Consider the following 25,598-nt stretch of genomic DNA (forward strand, 5'->3'; position numbering starts at 1 on the left):
TAAGTATCCGCTCTGAATAGCGTAGCCTCAGGGGTAAAACCCCATGTGGGATCAACAACTATTGTCTTGGCGAGCCATAAGAATTGTGCTTGACTTATTTTAAACATTCAAAACATTCAAGATCAAAAAGCAAAACATTGTGTCTTTTGTGTCTTCAAGTGTATGCAAAACCTTTTTACATCAAACGACACACTTTTCTTAGAGTCATTTTGAGTCTAGACACTTGCAAACATTGGGTCTTCATCAACAGTGTGTCCTCTTGTCACGAAAAAACAGTCAAACAGTCAGATTTGGTCACAACAAAATGACTTCACAGATTGGAAAAACAAATTGCACAAATTTTACAGAAACGTGTCTGTGTCGGACATAATAGCGTCTGTGTGGTATAACCGCATCTGTGAAGGGCAGAATCGCATCTGTGTTCCAACAATCAACATTACACTTTGTGAAAAAATCTTAGAAACGCGTCTGTGTTAAACAGAGTCGTGTCTGTGTCGAGAAACCGCGTCTATGAAGTATACAGGCGCGTCTGTGTTCAGAATTGAAAAACTGTTATAGTCCAGCAAACAAACATAGTCAGTTTCAGAATTCTTGAGCTTCCTAGGTCATTTCTCCAGGGTTTCATTTAGCATTCAACCTATCTTTGGGTCTCACAAAGTCCATCATTGCTTCACATCTCACTTTACATTCACAATTGTCTAAACTTGAGTCAAAAGGTCACTTGCTTGTCCTCACTATACTTTGTCAACACACTACATACAACACTTTGCTAAGTGGTCCCTCATCAAGGTTTCTTACCTTTGGGTCTCATTTGGTCTTACTTAGAGTCAAGGTCAACTTACCTCATCAAGAGAAACTATCCTCTCTTTGGAAGTCACACCTACTCTACTACATACATACTTGGTCTTACACTTTGGACATTGCAAGTACACCTCAGATTCATTTACATTCCATTCAACTCTTGGTCTTCCATACTTTTTCTATTTTTCATCTAGTCTCACACATCTTGGTCAATACCTAGTTCATGGTTGAAACCCGTCTTCAAAAATCTAGGAGAGAAACTAAAGAGGCTCAAGAGTCCGCAAACATGAGTTCTTATGAGTATGACAATGATATCTTTTTCAATTCTGATCATACTACATTACCTAACATGATGCCTATAGAAACATTCCAAATGTTGAGAACATGGACACTATAAACAACAATGCTATACATAATGACAATATGGACAACTTTTCAGTACATTCAGCAGATGTGGAAGAATCCATTATGAATCCCCATTTCAATCGATTGGTTGAGGAAATAATGAGGAGGGATAGACAATACTTCTTACAAATGATGGCACAAAGTGGAGCCAAGATACCTCATGATTTTGACATGTCTCAAATAATGGAAAATCGACCTTTGCAACAACCTCACTCCAACATGGATCAAAGGAGACCTAATAGTGGAGGCAATAGAGGACCACATATGGTACCTGAATCACCATCAACTTTGCTTCAAAAACCAAAGGTCCCACATACACATGGTCAAACATATGATACTTACCTTCACAGACCATTATGGAAATCTTATGGAGAGAAATATGCTCAATCACATATCAATGCTAAGGATCAACCACCAAAGCAATTGGATATTCAAAGGCATGCTCAAAATTTGGACACAAGGAAACCCCGTGTCAAATTTGGGGGCAACACATTAGAACATGACATGCCTGTAGAGTATGGTATACATGCACAAAATAGATATGGTGTTCCTCAACATGAATCTATACCAAGTGGTCGATATACGCAGCATCATTACAGACCTCCTCCATATGAACATGTGTATGATCAATATCATCCATATATGCAACATGCTCCTCCTCCAATTGGTGCCTCAAGCATGGGGTATGGTCCAAGAATTCGATCTCCACCTAAGAGCAATTTGGAGCAACAAATCAGGGACTTACAAAAGAAAATGGAGGACATAAATACACCGAAGCCAACATACACAATGAGAGACATATGTCCTTATCTATTTGACAAGAGCATTCCAATGCCTCCTTTTCCTACACACTTTGTGACGCCTAAATTTGATAAGTATAGAGGAAAAGGGGATCCTAAGGCACACATAAGACAGTTTTTCACAGCTTGCATGGAGATAGCAGCAGAAGAGACATATTTGATGAGATTATTCCCACAGAGCTTAGGTGATCAAGCTATGGAATGGTTCTCCCAACTTCCACCTGGAATTAAGTCATGGGGTGACTTAGCAGAGGCATTTATTCAACATTTCTCCTACAACATAGAGACAGACATATCAATCACTACTTTGTGCAACACCAAGCAAAAGGAGGGAGAATCTTTTGCATCATTCTTACAAAGATGGAGAAATCTAGCCAGCAGATGCTCTTGTGAAATTCCACAAAAACAAATGGTAGAGATGTTCACACAAAATGTTAACAAAGACATTGGCTATGATCTAAGAAAAGCTTGTTTGTCCACCTTCAATGATGTCATTGAAAAAGTCTTAGCGACAGAAAAGGTCCTAATTGAATAAGGAGTCATTAAGATATTCAAGGAAAACAAAGATGACTTTAAAGAAAAAGACAAGCCAAGATTTTGGAATAAAAACAAGAACATAGTCAATGATGGTGTTGTTGATGCCAATACAGTGCGACCCAAATTCATTTTTTCTGGATCAAGTTCTACAAACAATCAAGTGAATACTCAAACAACTTCCAGATCACGAAGGAAGTACACTCCATTGGGAGAACCGCTTGAGTCAGTTTTCAAGAAGCTAGTGGCAAACAAGGTAATCACTATTCCAGATTTTCCTCCATATGAACCAAAGGTTAAACCAAATTGGTGGAATGATGATGAATATTGTGAATTTCATAAGAGCAAGGGTCATAAGATAGGAAATTGCCATCGACTGAAGAACATCATACAATATCTCATTGATAGAGGTGACATTGAGATTGAGGGACATTCGTCTAATCAAGAACATGAGATGTTTAAGGAACCATTCCCAAAACATGACAAGGGAAAAGATAAAGCCACAGAGGATCAAACCAACTATACCAGAGCATCTTACAACTATGATTCAACCATCAATCACATCTCGATGGACAATTATGTCTCTACCATTATCATCAAGGACAAAGCGTCTAAGAATTCTACTCGAAGACCCAGGATTGTCCTAAAAGGTGTTGGATCTTCTTCTGAACCTACCTCTGAATGTCATGTTACAACCCGCCAAGGTAAAATCACTTTGCAAGGTGCTCCAACTAAAAACACCACTTCTTCATCAACTAAACCTGAGTATGATCTTGTAGAACAACTAGGGAAGACACCCGCGCTCATCTCCATCCTTGAGCTATTACGCATATCTCCCGCACATAAAGCCATTCTTGACAAAATCTTGAGAGATACCGTTGTTCCTACTGATCTGAACGTGGACCAGTTTCAAGCCATGGTGGGATACCTTTCCATTCCACACTCCCTTACATTCACAGAAGCCGATGACGCCTCTGTAAGTCAGTCACATAATGCACCATTACACATTGAAGCCTTCATACACAAACATCGAATAAAAAGAGTCCTGATAGATGGAGGAGCAGGTCTAAACATTTGCACATTAAGCACTATTACACAATTGGGATATTCTGATAAAGCTGTGAATTCTACAAATCAAATCACCATTAAGGCATATGATGATGAAGAGCGTTCATCCAAGGGTACAGTCACCTTACCTCTTAGAGTTGGGCCAGTTACAAAGGATGTGGTTTGTCAAGTCCTGGATTTAAATCTCACTTATAACATATTGTTAGGACGCCTTTGGATTCATGAAATGAGGGCAGTCCCATCCACATATCACCAATGCATTAAGTTTCCTCATAATGGTGTGGAAGTAACAGTTAACGGTGATCCTAATCCATTCATATACTACAATAACCTAAAATCAAAGACTGAGACCATCATTCCCAGTAATTGTGAGGATGTTCCTTCGTCGGCATACATTGATCCTGAGTCATTAAAACCTTCAACATCAAAACAAGGTAAGCTTAAAGGCAAGTTTCAGGACAAAGGCATGGGGGAATATACTTTAAATCAGACCATGTACTTACGACAAGTCATGAGTTCCCCAAAAGAATATGGAAGACCACATCCTAACAAACAAATCTCCATCATGATGCTCAAATGGGACCCTACTACCTTTCAAAGATGGGGTGAACTAGAAGAGGAAGATTTATACCAAATGCTTTTCAGAGACAATGAAGAGGAAACACAAGACCACATCAATCTACCATGTGAGAAATATGGCACAGGCTTCAAAATTCTACAAAAATTCGGGTATGATGGAAAAGCCCTCTGGGGTTATGAAAGGAAGGCATCATTGAACCTTTACAACCTGAATTGACTTTCAAGAAGGAACGCTCGAAAGGACTTGGTTTCTTAACTTCCAAGGTCCACACCTAAAGGACAGAAGAAGCCTTACAAATCAAAGCTGCCAAAATACAACAAGAGGATCGCTATTCCACAGATTCTAACGAATGGGAATGGGGTTCCGACAAGTCTTCCAATGACTACGAGCTCACCAAGATATTCAGAAAGCCAAATGAACCCACAGAAGAAGAGAAATTTTATAACAAGTTTAGAGTTGGTCAAGAAACAACCCATGAGGATTCCACACAGTCCTTGTCTCAAGGTTCTAGGTTGAAATCACATAGGATTAGAACACCTGTCCCAAAATGTGCTACTAGTGATGATAATTTAGATTCACTCGCGATCGAGACTGATGAGGAGAGTGCCATCGATGACCTCGATAATTACCTTGACATACCTGAATATAACTACATCTTCACTCTTAGCTCCGCTAACTTCGAAGACATTAATGGCCTTCCCCTTGTTCACCACCAACTCATTGACTAGGATCATGAAGGACCTGCACAGTTTGACACATTCGAAAATGATGAAGCTTTTATTGACTACCTGGGGATATGGGATGATCTTCCCCTTGGAGACCATAAAGCGGGATACACTAGAGAACTCAATAGCATGGCATATTTTGGTGAGGGTGTCGGACCTTCCAGTTGCAAAAATGTGAAAATAAGAACAAATCAAGGGTCTTATGGCGAAAACCACACTGTGGCGCTGTCTGACCCCAAAAAAGTGAAAAGAAAGGACGTATATGAGGGCGAAAACCTCTCTGAGGCACCCGAAGATGGAAGGCTCGACATTCTCCCAGCATCATATGAGGAAAAGTCATCCATGTTGGTAGAGGAGACTATCAAAACAAATATTGGTACAGAAGAGGTTCCACACAACATATTCCTAGCTCAATCATTGACAGAGTCCGAAAGGTCAAAATTCATAAGTTTCTTCAAAGAGCGACAAATCAACTTTGCCTGGTCATACGCTGATATGCCTGGATTAGATCCGGATTTGGTAATGCATCATTTGACAGTCAAACCGGGGGCAAAACCAATAAAACAGAAATTAAGAAAAATGCATCCCCAAGTGGCATTACTAGTCAAAGCAGAACTTGAGAAGTTATTGGATGTCGGATTCATACGCCCAATCGATTATCCCGAATGGATCTCCAACTTGGTACCTGTTAGTAAACCAGATCATAGCATCAGAATTTGCATAGATTTCAGAGACATCAACAAAGCTTGTCTAAAGGATGACTTCCCATTACCAAATATTGACTTGATTGTTGATCTCACAGCAGGTCATGAAATGTTATCATTGATGGATAGATTCTCTGGTTATAATCAAATAAGGATCGCACCCGAGGATCAACACAAAACATCATTTACTTGTCCGTGGGGAACTTTCTGCTAGAATGTCATGCCTTTCGGGCTAAAGAATGCAGGTGCGACATATCAAAGAGCCATGACTACTATCTTTCATGATCTCATGCATGTAACCGTGGAAGATTATGTTGACGACCTCTTGGGCAAATCAATAGACAAAAATACACATTTGGACATACTTTCAGTCGTCTTTGATCGGTTGGAAAAATACAAAGTAAGATTAAACCCCAAGAAATGTGTCTTTGGAGTAACCTCTGGGAAGCTCCTAGGATTCATTGTATCCAAAAGGGGAATTGAAGCTGATCCAGCAAAAGTCAAGGCCATCTTGGAAATGCAACCACCAAGAAATATCAGTCAACTTCGATCCTTACAAGGTAGACTCCAGTCCATCCGAAGATTCATAGCACAACTGGCAGATAAGTGTAATCCTTTTCAGCACCCGCTACATAAAAACATCAAATTCAACTGGGATGATAACTATCAACAGGCTTTCCAGACGCTCAAAGATTATCCTCTAAATCCGCCAGTCTTGATGCCACCAGTTCCAGATCAACCACTGTTACTATACATATCAGCTACTCCAACAGCACTGGGGGCACTCTTAGCACAACAAATTGCTGAGGGCAAGGAAAAAGCAGTGTACTATATCAGTCGCACATTGGTGGGATATGAGCTAAACTACACACCAATTGAGCGTGCATGTCTCGCCGTGGTCTTTGCTTCACAAAAATTACGACATTACATGCTCACTCATAAGACTAAGTTAGTTGCAAGGATAGACCCATTGAAATACCTTCTTAATAAGGCAACACTTACTGGGCGACTGGCCAAATGGGTAATGATCCTAAGTGAATTCGACATCAAGTATGTGGACAGAAAAGCAATAAAAGGACAAGCCATCGTAGATCAATTAGCAGATGCTCCCATGATAGATGATGTTCCTCTAAGTTCAGAATTTCCAGATGAATCCATTTTGACAACGTCACATGCAAAGCCATGGCAACTGTACTTCGACGGCTCATACACACAGCATGGGGCAGGAGCTGGCATCCTCTTTATAACTCCTCAAGGAGATTCTATACCAAAATCATACCGCTTATCATTTCCTTGCACTAACAATATAGCGGAATATGAGGCATTAACAACAGGATTACGAATTGCAGTTCAATGGAAGATCCAGGAACTTCACATTTTTGGGGACTCCCAACTTGTCATCCGTCAAGAAACTGATGATTACCAAACAAAAGATGAAAAATTAATGCCTTATAAACAAATGGTGGATGATCTGAAACAACACTTCACAAAGATAGACTTTGAGTAGATACCAAGAGAGCAGAATCGTACGGCAGATGCCATGGCTACAATTGCTTCCCTGATTGATTTACCTCCAAACGAGACCCGCTATGAGTTCTTGGTGGATAACCTTTTGGTTCCTTCATATGAGATCATGCCTACTGAGACACTATGTGTTGTCGGTCTCGAATCCCATATATATGGTTCCATTTTCACATACCTACGTGACAATACTTTACCTCCTGATCTATCAAATAACCAACGTCGCACTTTCATTCACCAATCCTCTTGATATGTCATTTTAGTTGATATCCTATACCAGCGAGGTCTAGATGGCACTCTTCTTAGATGTTTAGAAAGCGACGAAGCTCAGATTGCGTTACGGGAAGTGCATGAAGGGATATGTGGTCCACATGCTAGTGGTCCTACCTTGGCCAAGAAACTCATCAGGACTGGATATTATTGGCCCAATATGGAGAAAGACTCATATCAGTTTGTCAAGAAATGTAAGCAATGTAAAATTCATGGAGACCTCATACATGCGCCAGCACAAGAACTTCAACCACTTGTGTCTCCTTGGCCCTTTTGTTAGTGGGGACTCGATCTCATAGGCAAGATTCACCCTCCTTCTTCCAATGGTCATAAATTCATTATCACTGCCACAGAGTATTTTACAAAATGGATTGAAGTCGTGCCTCTCACACAAGTTACTGGAAAACAGATTGCTACATTCATCCTCAACTATATCATTTGCCGATATGGTATTCCTGTTTCCATTATCACTGATAATGGGCATCCCTTCAAAAATCAAGATGTTCGTGAACTCTGTGACCGCTTCCATATTTCCCATCGTTTCTCCACACCATATTACCCCCAAGGTAATGGCCAAGCTGAGGCATCTAATAAAACAATCCTTAAAATCCTTAAGAAGACAGTCGACGATGCTGGTCGTAATTAGCATATCCAACTTAATCCTGCACTTTGGGCCTATCGCACAAGTGTCCGCACACCTACAGGAGCTACACCCTATTCACTTGTCTATGGTACTGAAGCCATCTTTCCTATTGAGGTCGAGCTACCCTCTTTACGGGTTTCTTTGCAAAACATCATCAGTGACGAAGACTATAGGGTCTCTCGCTTACAAGAGCTGGAACTATTGGATGAACGAAGACAAACTGCTTTTAATCATCTCAAAGCTTACCAACAACGAATGAGTCGCAGCTACAATCACAAGGTCAAGCCTCACACATTTGAGGTAGGTGATTTGGTTCTCAGAGAAAACCCCCAAAATCAACAAGACAGAGAGAAGAAGGGCAAGTTCGAACCAAACTGGCTTGGTCCTTACATCATTACAGTAGCATATGGATCTAGGGCATATCAGCTCTCAACTATAGAAGGTGAACCTTTGGAGGATCCTATCAACAACATGCACCTTCGCAGGTTTTACACATAGCTCTTCAGAGTATCCTAATTCAAAAAATACAAAAAAATCAAAAATTTCAAAAATACAAAAAAAAATTATAAAACAAAAAAAATCGTTACTTGGTGAAAACCTGGCAAACAGGTGCCTTGTGACACAAATTTTTTTTTGAAAAATTGAAAAAAGTAAAGAGAAATAATTTCGTCCAACGGTGAAAACCACTTCGGTGGCGCCCTAGGCAAGTACCATGGTGAAAACTGGGTCACCAGCGCCATGTGTAGAGACATTGCTCCTCCCTCCTTCAAGATTCTCTTTCATCACTTCACTTTGCACACAGTCACGACCAATTCATCCATAATAAACTTACCCATTCCCATCATGGCTTGTTATTGATCTCCCTAAGATTGGTTAGCCATTCATAATAAACCTCCCTTTTCACTCCCTTTCCATCCATAATAAATCAGATCCTATCTATGGCTAAGACAAATCCTACGTTTAGTGATGGGTGTGGAACTGAGAACATCACACGCTCTGAGGAGTACAGTTTCTTCTAGCTTTCTTCAATCTATCCGTGCACAATCCACAATAAAGCAACATTTGCATCACAGATCCGCAATAAAGTTTCATCTTCTCCGCAATAAAGTATCAGTTTCATGGATTCAGTTAGTTTCAGATGAGACACAACAACAACAATGGGCTTCAACAAATCAAATCTTTCGACAGACTCAGACAACATTATGGTTCAGTGCTATCTATCCTTTTTGTGAAAGTAAACATTGTGACCACAATCAAATAAGACTTATACAAGTGACAAGAGACACTAAATTTGAGGACTATAGTGGATGTTGGTGTCGAGTCTTGGTTTTCTTTTGATTTCATCTTTTTTTTGGTGACATGTCTTTTAGCTTTTCCGGGATGTCTTTGACTAGAGATTCTATCTCCAGGATGTCTTTGACTAGAAAGGCGAGGATGGGGTATCGTCACCTATTTGTATTTGTTGTCTGTGGATTGTCTCTTAGTAATGCTATGACTTGTCCAAGGATATGAGGACACTGTGAGTCTAGTATGAACTGGGGCATTCCTTGTTTGCAACTGTCTTATCTCCATGCAAACAGGTACAATGACTTTCTGGGTTGAACATATGCCTCGATTGTCATAACCTACTTGCCATAATAAAGCTCAATGATGATACCGCAAAAGAAGCTCTTTCACTTTCATATCTTCTATCTTCCATACACTTTCTTGATTGACTTCCATCATCCTTCTCGAGTCCGCGTAGCCTGCTATCACATGACTGAGTATAATGACACACCAAAAACATTTGCATTTCATGTAGTTGCACCTGCATTACCACATATAAGCATTTCATACATACATATAGATATCACAACTGCATCACATCCTGCACACAACACCTGTTAGCACAATTTACATTTGCATTATCATATTCGTTTGCATTACATACACTCACATTTGCATCATGCATACACATATAAAACATAAAAGAACAAAAAAAATACTGCATTACATCATATACATATTTGCATCCATATCATAAGCATCACATAAGAACATCTCATCACATAGGTACGCATGCATATAGCTGCTGCAAAGATGAATCATCTCATACATACATATATATATATATATATATATATATATATATATATATATATATATATAAAGTGTCATGATACAATGATGTCAAAATCATATGGCTACAAAAGCACCCACAGGTGTCTACAATACAAAAACGGTACAATACTGATACATAGGGAGCCCTCTACGGCTATGATGAACTCCCTCCCTCAGAGCTGCCTAGCCTCGATGGAATCTGAGCCCCTGAAGGACCCGCCCCAGGATCATCCCTCCTGTCTCCTCTATTTGGTGGTGGTGGAGGACCCATAACCCCACCACTCGATGCCTGTCTCCTCCGGCTCCCTCCCGTAGCTGTAGCTGTACGCAACGGTCTATGGAAGCTCCTCGCCCGCTGATCTGCTGGCACTGCACCATAGTAGAGATCTCACCAGTAGGCAATCTCCTCCCCTGCCCACAGGACATAAGCATATCCTGCCCCTGTGTCCTTCGCTGCCTGTCTCCCCACCCTCAGCGCTGTCTTAGCCTCTGTATAACGCTGAATAACCTAATCCCGCTCCCACTCAGTATCTCTGAGCCTCCCTATGAGCTGATCCCTCTCCCTCTCCAACTCCTGGATCTCATCTGCCTGGCCCTGGCAGATCTCCCTCAGCTCTATCAGCTCATCCTCCTCTGCGTCAGCCCCCTCCGCCTTTGCCTGTGGCTCCCCTTGTACGGGTGCCTGCCCCTGTGCCTGTACCTGTACTGGTACCTATCCCTGTATCTGTCCCTGTACCTGTACCTGTTTGGGACCCTGTGCTGTTGGCACCTGTAGCGGCAATCCACCGCGACCCCTCATCACCCGAGCCTATCTCTCCTCACCACCCTCCCTCCGAGGTGCAACCCTCCTCTCTCCAACTTCTCCCCTCCTCCTCCGTCGGCCTCTGCCCCCATCACCTCCACCATCATCATCATCCCCACCCCCATCTCCATCCAATGGCTCTCCCGGATTTGTCAAGCGTGGGAAGGGATGCTCTGCCCAGTATGCTATGTACTCAGCATCCATGCCGACATCCTCAATCTTCGGCCACATGTCCCAAGGTACTGACATCATCTCTACCAGCTGTGTAATTGCCTGATCATATGACAGCAAGGGCCCAAACTGTGCTTGATCTCTGACTGTCCGTGCATACATTCCTGAGCCCCGTGGCATCCTCTGAATACTGCCAAACTGTCGGCTCACCCTGTCCGCTAGCTGCCTCTCCAGCACATAGGGCATCCGCCCAATCAAATACCTGCTCCGGAAGGTGTAGGGAAGCTCAACTGCATCATCCTCCCACTGCTCGCAGCCCAGGTATGGCCTCCATATGACCATGTCGATATCATCTATCACCCGCCGCCAGTGCTCCAACCTGCCAATCCGTGGCTGTGACGTGATCATGTCATACAAGTGCACAAAGCTGCGTCCATGACCCCTGCCTCTGAAGTGTATCGGCCTCATCACTGGTAGATGCTCATAAGCCCGCACCTGCAACAATGTCACCCCGCAGCCCAATCCCACTGATCCGTGGTACACAAACTGATGCAGCTCATAGTAGAGGTGTGCCAGGACACACGGTCCCCAAGCATATCTGGTGTGCTGTGTCACCAATGTCTCCAGTGCTCCTCCCCAGCCCACAGCCAACCCCCGTGTCGCCCTATCTGGACACAGGAACCCACTGATCGCTCCTCCTACCACTGCTGGCAGCGCTAGCCCTATGGCTGTCATGGTGTCCCACGCCACATGTCCTGCCCTCATCTCCAGTCCTGGGTCCTGGAATACTCGTCTCAGGGCCTCCCTGTCTCCATCTCGATCGTATGGGATCAGCTCCCCATTGATCGGTATCCTCAGTATCCTATATACATCCTCAAGGGTGACTATCATCTCACCCATCGACAAATGAAATGTACAGGTCTCGGAGTGCCATCTCTCCGCCAGCGCAGTCAACAACCCCATGTTTGCCCGAAACTCAGGCACATATAGAACATGTCTCAATCCCATCTCCTCAATAGTCGCTCGGTCCTCGAAGGTCAGCTCAGGTCGCAACCTCTGAGTAGACGAGAATCTCTCCGGTGACTCCAGCATCGGCAAATACTCCTGTAGTCAAGCAAATCACTCATGTCAGTCATAGTGGCATTCCCTGTTTATCACAAAATGCTACTTTTTATCTAAATGCATATGGCATTCTATCCTAGTGACACTCATTGTTCATCACAAAGTGTTGCTATCTATCCTAGTGACACTCACTGTTCATCACAAAGTGTTGCTTCTATCCTAGTGGTACTCCCTGTTCATCACAAAGTACTATATCTTGGTACTCACTATTCATCACAAAGTGCCTTGATCTATCCTAGTCTTCCCTAGAGGACCTGCTTGAGTGTATCCTCTCAATAGCTTATCCAATCGACAACGTATGTTCATCATAGAACTGCCGATTTGACCTAGAAGATCAAAACTTAACACAAACGCGCTTTCTTGACATAAACGCGCTTAAAGACTGTACAGACGCGCCTGACAAACACAAACGCGCCTGAAAAACATAGACGTGCCTATGCTCTGCATAGATGCGCTGGGCGACACAGACATGCCTTCTTGGCACAAACACGACTGACCATCATAAACGCGGCCGCATTTGACATAGACGCGGGTTCAAACGCAGACGCGCCTGGCACAAAGACAGACGCACCTCGCGAGCACAGACACGCCTGGCACCAACGCAGACGCACCTGGATGTTTTTGGACATTTTTTGGACCCTAGTCTAATTGCATTTATTACCCTATCTAGCATGCATTAACGACAAAATTAAATGCGTCAAAGTACGAGGAGGTTTGGTGGTACTTACCGGCTCTCCTGCCTCTGCTGGCCTCTGAAATCGGCGAACGCGGTCGAATTTGTGAATGAAGGCCATCGCTACTAACTGCTGCTGCTCTATCTTCGCTCTGCAATTTGCTCTCGTGGATGTGTAGATGACAATGAGGATGTATTTTTTCCCCGTGGTCTATCTTATAGCCTACCCTACCCCTAGCCCTCGTTTCCTGAGTCAGTCTTCATTATCCCGTGACTCTGTCACTTTATCCGGTCAGTCCATTCTAGCCTCTCTTTCTTATCGAGAGATTGTCTGCAATCTTTTCAGACATTTTCATCCAATCTCTCGAGGGGGCATATCATTCCCATCCTGGGGCAACTCTGTATCAGTTCATCTTATTTTCTTTGAAACAATGCGACAAGCCGCATTGTCTCAAAGAGGGGCAAAATGTAGACACCTAAAATTGTCATGTCTAATTAAATAAATATTTTATTTATTTAATTATCTAAGCTTAATTCTTCTATTAATTAAATAAATCTTTATTTATTTAATTAATTCATTTATCCTCTTCTAGCCTTATTTCTCATTTAAATAAATACATTTATTTATTTAAATTATCCTTTTCCTAAATTAAATAAATATCTTATTTATTTAATTTATCCCACTTCTTCTATTAATTAAATAAATCTTTATCTATTTAATTAATTCATTAGCCTTTTCTACCCATGACACGTGTCATTCATCTCTTAATTCATACACTACCTACCCCTTTCATTATTTCATTATTTCTTTTACCTACCCTCTAATCATAGCCGACCTCCTTTTACACCTCTCAATCTTATCCCTCCATTTCATATAGTGTCTTCTATATAAGGAGATGCTTCCTTCATTATCAAACCCTAATGATTCATCCTAATGATACATTCTAATGAATCAATTTATGCAATTGACTACACTACAATCCTACTTGCAACCACATTCCGTTCTTTGTTGAGCTCTTGTGCACATAAAATCTGAGAGCAAATATATCAAGCAAGATCAATGGAGATAGGAAGAATGGAGATCCAAACCCTATTGGACATGTGATGGTAAAATCTTTGTGATTTCATTTGATTTGCATTGTCTTAGGTAATCTTCACATGTTATGGTGGATCTTTGTTGTTGTTAGGCTAGGGTTTTGTGGTTGAATTCATTTAGCCTTTCAATATCGTTATTATTGTTATCCATTTTCACCATATACAATGATAAACTAGCAATCGCACTTTAGTGTGCAATGGGTATGCCGAAGAGGTGTGAAAGGTCAATCAGGGCAAATTTTGGTCAATTTTTTGCACAAATTTGTGTAGTACATGAGATCAATTGGTAGGCTAAATTTAGAAAATAATGTTTCTTGTGCAACAGAGGTCTCAATGGAGAAGTGATGGTTTCAAATCCACTTTGCATCCTCTTACAAGGTTCCAATTATAACTGAAACAAAACTTTTCAATTAGGAAGATAATCAGGTTCCATAACCAACAGACTCATGTTATGTTTGCAATCAGGTGAGAGGGAGAGAGACAGAGGGGGGAAGCAAGAGAGAAAGAGAGAGAGGTAAAGAGATAAATTTAGAGATACAGATAGAGATGAAGATGAGATGAATATGAAGATGGAGAAAAGGAAAGAGATATGGAGGGAAACAGATAGAGATGAGATAGGATTAGATATATGTGGAAGCTCAAAAAATAAGGAGAGAGAGATATAATAAATAGAGAGATAAAGAGATGTAGAGTTCGAGAAAAAGATATATAGGGGGATAAAGAGGTCTATAGAGGAATATGGAGCGATAAAGGAATATGGAGCGATAAAGAGATATATAGATGGTGAGATAAAGTGATAGAGATATAGAGATATAAGGGGACATAGAGAGGGAGAGATGATGAGAGATGCAAAGATTGATATATAGATATATAGAGAGAACTAGAGATAGACAAATAGATATGAAGGGAGAGGGAGCAAAATATGGGGAGATAGAGGAAGAGATAGACATATATTGGAAGAAGAGCGAGAGATAGATATATACAAGAAGAGAAAGGGAAAGAGAGGTAGTGATAAAAAGATAAATAGTGGTATACAGATGGAATGAGGGAGGGAGAGATAGGGGGGAAATAAAGAGAGGAATAGCTATAGATAAAGGGAAATATAAAGAAATGAAGAGGGATAGGAAGAGAGATAGAGATAAAGAGAGGGAGGGAGAAACAAAGAGTGTGTGTTTGAGTTAGAGAGAGAATAAGAAGAGAGAGATATAAAAATAAAAGTTTAAAGATAATTATTCTACAATAAATTAAAAATTAATAAGACAAATGTATTAATTAAATTAATTCTATTATCTTTTGAAATTATTATTTGTAACTTCATAAGACAAAAATAATTAAAATTAAATTTTACCTTAATGTAAATTAAACCTTAAAAGAAAAAGATGATGATTAGAATAATTAAATTAAAAAAAAGATAGAATATCCTAATAAAAGAAGATTAAATTAAAATATATTCTTATAAAAAAAAAAGATAGATTTCTAATTCAAAAAATAAGTATTCTACAATAATTAAAATTTTAATAAGACAAATAAATATAAATTAAATGAATTCTAATATTTTGGAATTATTATTTGTAATTTCATTAAAAAACATAAAAAATAAAGTATGATTTTCACTTAATAAAAATTAATCACTTAAAAAAGTAGAAAAAGTAGCTAATTCTTTTTAAAAAAAAATAATTTTGCCTATTCCACTTGTCAAACTTAAAAAAATATGGAATATTCAAATAAAAGAAGATACCATTAAAAGATATTATTATTAAAAACGAAAAAATAGTAGATTTTTCTTTTGTACACATTTTTTTTTCTAATTAATCATATTAAAATATGTTTTTTAGATTTTTATCACTTTTAAAAATCAATATTAATGTAAACATAGGATTGAGATCAATTCAATTGTCTTGCATCCGTCTAGAATTGATTTCAATAAGTAAGTTGAAAACTTCATATAGAATATGCCTTTCGCATAAATATGAAACCCAGAAATTAAAAATAAATATCTAATACTAAATTTAATATAAATAAATAAATTAAATTGAACATAGAATAATACTATACCACAACAATAAATCTAGATATAAATTAAAATTATAGGATGTTTACATACTGTATATATATATATATATATATAAAAACATATAAACATATAGTATGTAAATACCTACAAAATATTTAATATATGCGTAAAATTCTAAGATGTTTACATGAAAACGCATATGAAGACGGACTTTCCCTGGATTGCATCTTCTATGCTTTTTTCAATACGTTCCTAAAACCTCGAGTTAAACCCTACGCTGTCAGAATGGCTGCTCACATCTCTTATTGCAGTCATTTAACCTCACGCACTATCTTCCTTCCTCATCAAAATTCTCAACAATGCAGACTGCATGGAAAAAATTCGGCCAAAGTTCTCAACAAAAGAGACGAAACCCCCCGAAACACGATCAATAATTTCCATTTTCTCCAAGCAAATACTTCTGTATACTCTACTAAACTGGGAAATGCAATAATCCTGGAGAGAAAATCAAATATATATAATCTAGCCAAAGCAATTTTAAGACCCAGAAGCCCTTTTAAGTATGAACCAAAACGAGAAGAAGAAAAGGAAGATTTGGAGTATTATAATCCCAAAATGGGGGACCTCGTTGTTGGGGTTGTGGTTTCCTGCAATGATAATAAATTCAAGATCAATATAGGCTCCGAAAGCCTTGCTTCCATGTATTTGGGTGAGTTACTCCCTATTAACCAATCTGAGACCGCCCAAATATCCTGTGAATTGCCCGCGAACATAAATGTAGAGGGAGCATCTGAATCATCATCTTCTTATTCGTCTGCTGTTAATGGTTATTATGACCGTTTTGCGAATGGTAGAATGGGTATTCTGACGAACAAAATTGCGGCAACAAAGTCTGTTATTGAAGAGGGAACTCTAATCTATGCTGAAGTTCTTGGTCGTTCTTTTAATGGCGAGACTCTGCTTTCGTCCAGGCTTTTTGCTAGAAAGATTGCATGGCAACGACTCAGGCAGGTTCTTTTCTATCTTCGATATTCCCTTTCTTTAATTATTTTTGTTAGGCACTTTCAACAGCATACTGCCTTAAGTGCTCTAGGACTTGTCTTTAGACAATGTAATGCTCTTCTTGTTGGTTTAAAAATTGTAGGATTTGTTATATATTTAACTTGTATATTACAGACCTTAGTAAGATATCAGGTCTCGGGTCTAAACTATACGAACATCTTGCTCTCTAAAATTTATCATTAGTATTTGAGAACACCGATGACATTTGTGGTTTCTTCTAACAAAATTGTTATCCTTCACATTCCTTTTATTTGGAGATTCTTCTTAGGTGTAGATGCAAGGATGTAGTTATCAGTTGAATGAGAGGTCCTCCAAGTAGCTAGTTAGTCTCTTGCCCAGTGAGAAATCTCGGGGTCAAGCATAAACTGGGTATAGCTGTTGCTAATTTAGTCATGGCATAAGCTGCTACTAATTTAGTCATATTCATCATTCATTTGATAGGTGTCTTGTTAAGGATACCTCTAGGAATACCCTCCTAAGTTAAGCTAAACCCAAAGTGAAGGAGAGAATACCCACTCTTAGAAATTGGCTTTTATTCATCCACAATCCACTGAAGAGGCCATGTCCCATCCTCTTGAAGAGAATTGCTTGGCCCTTGAGGATTGTGAAATTGCAACTTTGTGATCCAACAAAATGGCATTGTTGCTGGGGATGTAAAATTACTTGGTTTTGTTTATTTTTTATGCCACAATAGATGATGACTCCTTTGGTGAGTTGAACCAAGACTAGTTTGTTGCCTTGGAGATTAGGTTTTTTTCAAGCATAGTTTGCAAATCCTGCAATTACTCGTTGAATTGCCTAGGTCTTTGGGAATTTGTCAATCTCATATCACATAAACATTATCCTTTGAGTTCGATGGTTGGCGCCTCGATGTTTCATTTTTTCTTGGGCCTTTGGGCTTATGTATGCTTTGTTCTTTCATTTTTGGTACAATGTCATCTTGATCCCTAATCCTTGAATTTTGTTCCATGCGATGTTCTAGGCTTTGGGGATGGGGATTTTTCTTGCCTTCATCCTTGGTGTACATAGTATCACGTATCCTCGAACCTTGAATCATGACAAGTACTCCATTCCTTTTTCCCTCTTGTGTTGTGGTATTGGAGATCTCCACATTCTAATCATCGCTTCCTCTTCCTTCAACATCGATATTCTTTTCCACCAATCCTTGATCACTTTCACCAAGCTTGTGGACTTTTCTTTCTACCTTCTCCCCAAATTGCATCAAGTACCTAGTAGCTCTGATCCTTGTTCCCTGCTAGTTGATATCTGGTAGGCCATAGCTCCAATCGTCACTTGCCCTTATGAAGCAATGCATAGGTTTTTTGACTTTTTCTCCTCACAACCTTGTCCCTCGATATCCCATTTTCTTGGGATCTTGACCTCCTTCCTGAATTTCTTCCTTGGATCTTTGAGGTTTTCCCTACCATCATACCTTTGCAGCGTTGTTTGCCTTTACCCCTTGAAACCCCAAATCTTGTTGTTCCTCTATTCTAATACCTTAGGTCCGTGGATCTTTGCCCTTGAAATCCTTGCACCCCAACTCTTGACTTGTTGGTCCACTCTAGCATTCTTGCATCCCTCTCGGCTTTCCTATCCTTGGATCCTCGTTGTCAATCTTGTGGAATGTTTCTTCCATATTTTCTCTCTTTGGCATGTGTTTCAGCGGGACCTTGTAGTTTGAATGCCAAGTTTCATGTACGACCTTGCACAACCTATAATGCCATTAAATGCTTTGAGTGGATTGGATTTGACAAAGGAAGATTTTTGATTGCCTCTTAGCATGTTTGGAGCCCTTAAGGATGTGGTTTCAAGTACATGGCCATGTGAAGATGATGCAAGTGGACATGGGTAGCCTACAAGCTCCTTTGACACTCAATTTATTTGCCCAACTTGTGAAGTTGTAATGCTATAAATACAAGTTATATAACAAGGGTTGGTCATTGAGCCAATTTACTAGTTGTATAGTGTCTCAAGTTGTTCTAGGGCATCAATTAATGCAAGTTTGGTTTTAAGGGGACAAGATATACATTGTAAATCATAGGAAGATTATTCAATGAACACAATGCATATAAATGAATGTCTCCATGGTAGTTTATAATAATTTAGGGGGATTTTTTAATCTAGTCATGCATCCTCTCTTACCACACGAAAGATTCCCAATCCTGAAAATTACCACTTTCCTTCAAATGCGCTAATTTCTGGTAAAATAAACACTGTTGTTTTGGTTCTCAGTTAAGGTTTTCAGTCTCAACAGAGTAAGATAGTAAATCCATGAGTAGACATATCTATTTGACCAAAATGTAGAAGCATTTTCAGAACCATTTAGACAAACTCAACCAGAATACAATAACAGTATTTTCTAACCTCACAGATGTTACCAGTTATTGGAGTGCATTCACTGCTGTAGGTTTACAACGATATATCCTTGGCGTTGGAAGTCGTCAAGCTAGAAAGACATTATTTTTACAGAGACAACGATATCAGAAAATACTCTTGTTTGAAGTCCAAGCCCAATCGGATACTCCTTTAGCTTGAACCACCATGGCTAGAGAGGATGCTTGTGCCCTTAGTAGAGATTCTCATCTTAGATGAGGGTTGCTGCAATGAGTACAAGTTTTGCCTGGTTTTGTTCTCTTAGAAGGTAATATGTAATTCAAGCTTTCCTGTGCACTACTAATTTGATATACTCCACGACCTTAATATGATTGCCAATCTTCTCAATAGCATCAGCCAATTAAAGTGTGTCTCTCATCAAATATTAAAATGCTGCACATCTCCAGAGAAGTTGTTGCCAAGATATATTCACTGCCACAATCTAATTGCTCCAACTCTTATGCGTAGGTTCAGAGATAATATATGTGCCCAGCGATGAATAGATAGCCCGCAACTTGAGTCAGTTCAATTTAATAGCTTAGGCGGATAGAGATGTTATGCTCAGAATGATATTCACAACCCCAGTCAGCTGAAGCAGAGAAAATACTATAATCATGCGATTCTGAACAAGCCCTGATATATATCTATATACGCAGGATTGATGCAGAGTCCAGAAAAATTGTGATGGAAGAACTTGACAAAAGACACATTGTGATTGGGAAGGATGAAGATAAGATCATTTGGTGCTCGCCAAAAATGGGGAGATATGCAGTTAAACTTGGTTATAAGTTGGAGACTTTGGTCTGAGAACAGTGTAAGTGGCAACACTTGTGTTGGAGTGCTCCAATTTTGCCCAAAGCTGGAGCCTTTACTTGGCTGGCTGTATAGTACGAGTCTCTTATAGGGGAGAAATTGACGAGATTGGGATTCATAGGTCCCTTTCGTTGCCCTATGTGTAAAGAGCATGAAGAAACCACAAATCATTTATTTGTAAATTGTCCATTTGCTTATGAATGTTGGTCTTTCTTTTTGAATATGATGAATTGAAGACGAGCTTTGCCTGGTACGATTAGTGGATTGTTTGAAAGTTGGCCCATTGTGAATAAATCCTGATTTTTGGGGGGGACTATGGTATGCTATCCCTGCTTTAATTGTTTGGCATTTATGGAGAGAGAGGAATGCATGTATTTTCAATAGTAAGGAATCTTCACTATACACTGTTCTAAGCAGCATTGAGGTTGGCATTTGTGAGCATTTGAATACAAAGGTGGCTGAGAGAAAGCATGTCCATTTCACTTGGCAGGATCTTCAAATGGCAGCAAAATGGCCACATCTTATCCCACCTAGGGAAACTATTGGAAACAACAAAGCTCGGGATGAAGCTCGATGGATTCTTCCGCCAACAGGCTGTCTCAAACTCAATTTTGATGGAGCATCTAGAGGGAATCTTGGTTCGTCAAGTGCTGGGTTTGTTATCAGAGATGAGAGAAGAGTTTTGGTGTGGGGAGGTTCAGTTAAACTTCCAGATGGCACTAACAATGATGCTGAGTATGTGGCCCTGCTTGGCGGTCTAAGACTATTTGCAAAAAAGAACCTTTGATCGATTGATATTGAGGCTGATTCTCTCAATGTTATTAGAGCGGTTATTAGGCATGTGTATCGGGAAGCGAGTAGGGATGCCGATCTTCTCTCCAATCGTGCCATTGATCAAGAAGTTGTGGAGTTCATTTCTAATTTGGTAGAGTTGGGATGGACTGTGCTTGGTCGCTGCCGATACAAACTCACGGGATGTTCCTGTCCAGCGTGTTTAACTGATCTAGACAAATGGGTGGTGGAGGATCTATGTTCGTCCAGCATGTGTGGATTTCTTCTTGCAAACTGGATTCGTTCCTTGCAGATTGGATTTGGTAATCCCTGTGGAAATACACACTTGAGAGTGGTGAGGCTATAAAACAAAGCCCAATAAACATATGCATCACAGTGGATAGATTATGGTAGGTTTTAGGGGCTCGGCAAAATTCATCAATATCCACCAGTATGGTTGTGATCGTGATCAAGGCTCCATTGCAGAGCAGCTCAAGGAGATTTTTTGTGGAGGATGGTGATGTGGTAGAGGAGGTTGTTGTAGATGACATAAAATGCCTATGGTTTTATTTGTTATCTGCCAATGTATTAATTAATTATATTAAATGGGTTGTCACTCTCGGTAGTTATGTGTCGGTTGGTTGACGATTGTGTTCCTCTTGACAACCGTTGGGTTCTTTAAATATTTTACTTCCTGTTGATGTGTTTTTCATGCACATGCGAACACAAAATTACCTTATCCTCTCTTGAATAAAGTTTCCCGACTGCTGAAGATCTCGCCGAAGGATCAGTTGAGGCAACCCCAAGGTTCTTGTATGTAGGTTCTCTACTCATGGATAAGCTCTTTGTGGTATGATGTGATTTTGCTGGAATAAGGGAGATCTTGAATATCTCAGATTCAACTTGAACGTTCAACTGGTTCCAGCTTGCTTCCTTGTTTTTGCAAGTCCAACTGACGATCCAACGAGCACCTCCTTTCTCTGTTTTTGCAAGTCCAATTGACGATCCAACGATCACCTCCTTTCTCTGTACCACCTATGTTGAGTGTTGAAGATGACTTTCCATTGATCTTCCTTGGATTCAAGAGTTCGCATTAGCTCACCTTTCTTCTCCTTTAATTTTGTTGAGCGTGAAGAGGGTAAAAAGCTACGGATATCTTCTCTAAATATGACCTGATAAGTTCCATTGATCGCGGCTTAACAATGATCAACCCTCCTTCTAGCGCCAATTTTGTTGAGCGTGGGAGGAGGGACAAAAGTCTTGGATAACTCCTTGCGAATTAGGATTTCGATTTCATCTACTCACGACATGCTAATGCTCAGCCCTCCTTCTAGCGCCAATTCTGTTGAGCGCGGGAGGAGGGTGAAAAAAAGTCTTTAAGATTACTCCTGTAAACATGAATTGATAGAATCTGAAGTCTAGCTGTTAGGCATTCATCACGATCATGCCCTCCTTCTAGCGCCAATTCTGTTGATGTGTTTTTCATGCACATGCGAACACAAAATAAAATACCTAAAGGTACCTTATCCTCTCTTGAATAAAGTTTCCCGACTGCTGAAGATCTCGCCGAAGGATCAGTCGAGGCAACTCCAAGGTTCTTGTATGTAGGTTCTCTACTCGTGGATAAGCTCTTTGTGGTATGATGTGATTTTGTTGGAATAAGGGAGATCTTGAATATCTCAGATTCAACTTGAACGTTCAATTGGTTCCAGCTTGCTTCCTTGTTTTCGCAAGTCCAATTGACGATCCAGCGATCACCTCCTTTCTCTGTACCACCTATGTCGAGTGTTGAAGATGACTTTCCACTGATCTTCCTTGGATTCAAGAGTTCGCATTCGCTCACCTTTCTTCTTCTTTAATTTTGTTGAGCGTGAAGAGGGTAAAAAGCTACGGATATCTTCTCTAAATATGACCTGATAAGTTCCACTGATCGCGGCTTAACAATGATCAGCCCTCCTTCTAGCGCCAATTCTGTTGATGTGTATTTTGTACACGACCAAACACAGAATAAAATACCCAGAGGTATCTTATCCTCTCTTGAGTAAAGTCTCCGAATGCTGAAGATATCGCAAAAAAGGATCAATCGGAAGGACTTCAAGGTTTTGCTTTGTAGGATCTCTACTCGCGGATAAGCACCAGTGGTCGTTGTGTTTGCTGTTTCTTCAAGGGGCCTTACGTACTTTCAAAGAAAGCTTGTCCGTGCTACTATCTTTCCAAATGAGGAAACAGGATTTCCCTAATACTAACAGATTTTCAAAAAAGATCAAAAGATAAGGGTTTCGAGGAAGAGATACTTAAACTAATCCTAAGAATGACTTAATGAAGACTGGTCTTGATAAGATTCTACCAACTTCAGTATCGCCAAAGGATTACAACTTCACTGGAATTGGTGCGATCTTCTAAGGGGATTCAACGATTTTCAAATCACCAAGGAGATAGATACTATCAGGGAGATACATATCAATACTTCTAATGATAATTGAACTCTTAATCAATTTCAATGTTTCCAGTTGACTACACAAGGCGTTCTTACCATCAGTAAGGAGCTAGTGGTTTGGAATGAGTCTTATCAAAGATCAGGCACAACATTCGTCCTTCAAACTTAAAATCTAAATGATATTTCTACTAAGAGTGATTCAAGAAGATAAACAACCATGAAGATAGCCACAAGGATTGCAATAAAACACCATAACTTCAATATTTTATTGATCTCATAGCCAAATAAACAACAATTGTTCAACTTTCTCTCTTCACTACTCAATTTTGCTACAAACAATATTAAACTTATTTCTCTCCAACTTTCTAACTTTTCTAACTTTTCTAACCCTTTTCTAATTGCTTAAAATGAAATGAGTGAGGGCTTATATAGCACTCTCAAATACAATGAACGACCTGGATCAAAAGAAGATCGATGGTTGAGATTCTGACACCTAAACCCTAATTAGGGTTTGTTACAAAAAAAGTCCCCATTTAGATAAAAATTATCAATCCATAGCCAATAGGAATTGGCACAAATAACGAGGAGACATAGACCAATAGGAATTAAGCTACCACATCATCTTATAACAACTTTTCATCTAGAACTTTGTTCCCTTTCCTATGCTCTTTTCTAGCATATTCAACGAATCTGGACACAATTCCCTCAATCTTAGCAATGGGAATCTCAGGAAGATTCTTCATTCGTTCTTCCAAGTGAAGGACTTGATCAAAAGCAGTGAGAAGAGTCGTCTCCCACCTAGGCTCAAGTTCTTTGGTCTTCTCAATCAGGAACATAGTAGCATACATTTGATCTCACTGCCTTTCTGTAACAATGTTCTCTTCCTTGCAAAAGATGACCCTTATTCTGTCCTCCAACTCCTGGATGTCCACATCTGTCTCGATCTCAATCCGTCTGTCAAGGATGGTACACAACACCTCAAACACCTTGTCTTGAATTGGATGGATGGTGCCTTCAACTCGGCTGCATCTGGTGTTGACGTCTTCGAAAAGAACTTCTTTCATCTGGAGCAGAGTTGACCATTGCAGGAGGCTATGGGTTCCTCCATCCATTATATTTTCTTGTGCTAGAATCCGTCTTGGTGTCTCTCTTATCACTTGCAAGACTGGGATGATAACATCTCTAGTGTGAGTGAATGCAGCTACAGTTATCATTAGATTATGGATAATCTCAAGGACCTGGATGGCTCGATGAACTGTCTTCATCATTCTTGTTGCAAATTCAATGGCTACCTGGTAAGATTCTTCAATCCAAGAACTCATGAGTTGGACTAAGCTCTTCACCCTCTCTGCCTCACTTATTGATTCAAGAGGAAGTGCATTTAAAGGAGATATTGCTGGATCTTGTCGTCTCAAAGGCTGGTTAAGATGGCTAAAATAATTCCTCCAAGCATTGACCTCTCTTTCAAGCTTCTTATTCCTTTCCACTTCTTCTTTGAGTTTGTCTTTGAGTGCTTTCAGTGAATCAGTTGCTTCTTCCATAGCTTGCTCGGAGGTAAGTGGACCAAGATCAAATGTTTCTAGATCATATTCTTCTGCTAGAATCTCATCCTCATACTTGTCCACCACTGGTGTAGCTATCTGCACTTTTCTGGATCCTGTCTCATCTCTAATTACCTTTGACATCTTTGTGGCCTTCTTCTTTTCTATTACTTCATGAGAATTTCCTATAAGGCTTTCCAAGTCAAATACATGTTCTTCCTCTTCAACCACAACTACCCTTGTCAACCTCTCTTTTAGCCAATCCGGAATGGTAGATCTCCTTTCCCTCACTTGTATTTCTTTAGGCAGAGGTCTATCTTCCCTAAAAGGAGATGTTGCTTCATCATCATTCTTTTCTTCTTGTTGCTCATTAGCACCAACTTGGGGAGATTGACTTGATGAACACTGAGGTGTCTGTCCTTTTCCTTGTTTATTATTCTGTACCATGGATTCCATAGACTCATCAATTTCATACACTATCTGCCTCTGATCTTCTCCTTGTCTTGCTTCCTTTTCATGCCTAGAAGATGTGCTTGGTGGACGATCAGGATTCACTTTCTGCTTCTTCTTGGA

At 39.9% G+C, this 25,598-nt stretch overlaps 1 protein-coding gene across 4 annotated transcripts in view; it reads left to right on the plus strand.

Annotated features, from left to right (window-relative positions):
• The first annotated feature begins 16,199 nt into the window (after positions 1-16,199).
• Positions 16,200-25,598, plus strand: part of LOC131038394 (protein PIGMENT DEFECTIVE 338, chloroplastic) — a 77,789-nt gene continuing 68,390 nt past the window's right edge. For 3 of the 4 annotated variants that reach the window (XR_009104412.2, XR_009104413.2, XM_057970819.2), the window contains exon 1: positions 16,200-17,039. Coding sequence is in view for 1 of the 4 variants with exons in the window: in XM_057970819.2 (XP_057826802.2) it covers positions 16,314-17,039 (726 nt within the window). In the remaining 3 variants the exon portion in view is untranslated. The remainder of the gene's footprint in view (positions 17,040-25,598) is intronic. The other variant, XR_009104414.2, reaches the window with a different exon arrangement.

Source organism: Cryptomeria japonica, chromosome 2 (assembly GCF_030272615.1).
Source record: "Cryptomeria japonica chromosome 2, Sugi_1.0, whole genome shotgun sequence".
NCBI lineage: Eukaryota > Viridiplantae > Streptophyta > Pinopsida > Cupressales > Cupressaceae > Cryptomeria > Cryptomeria japonica.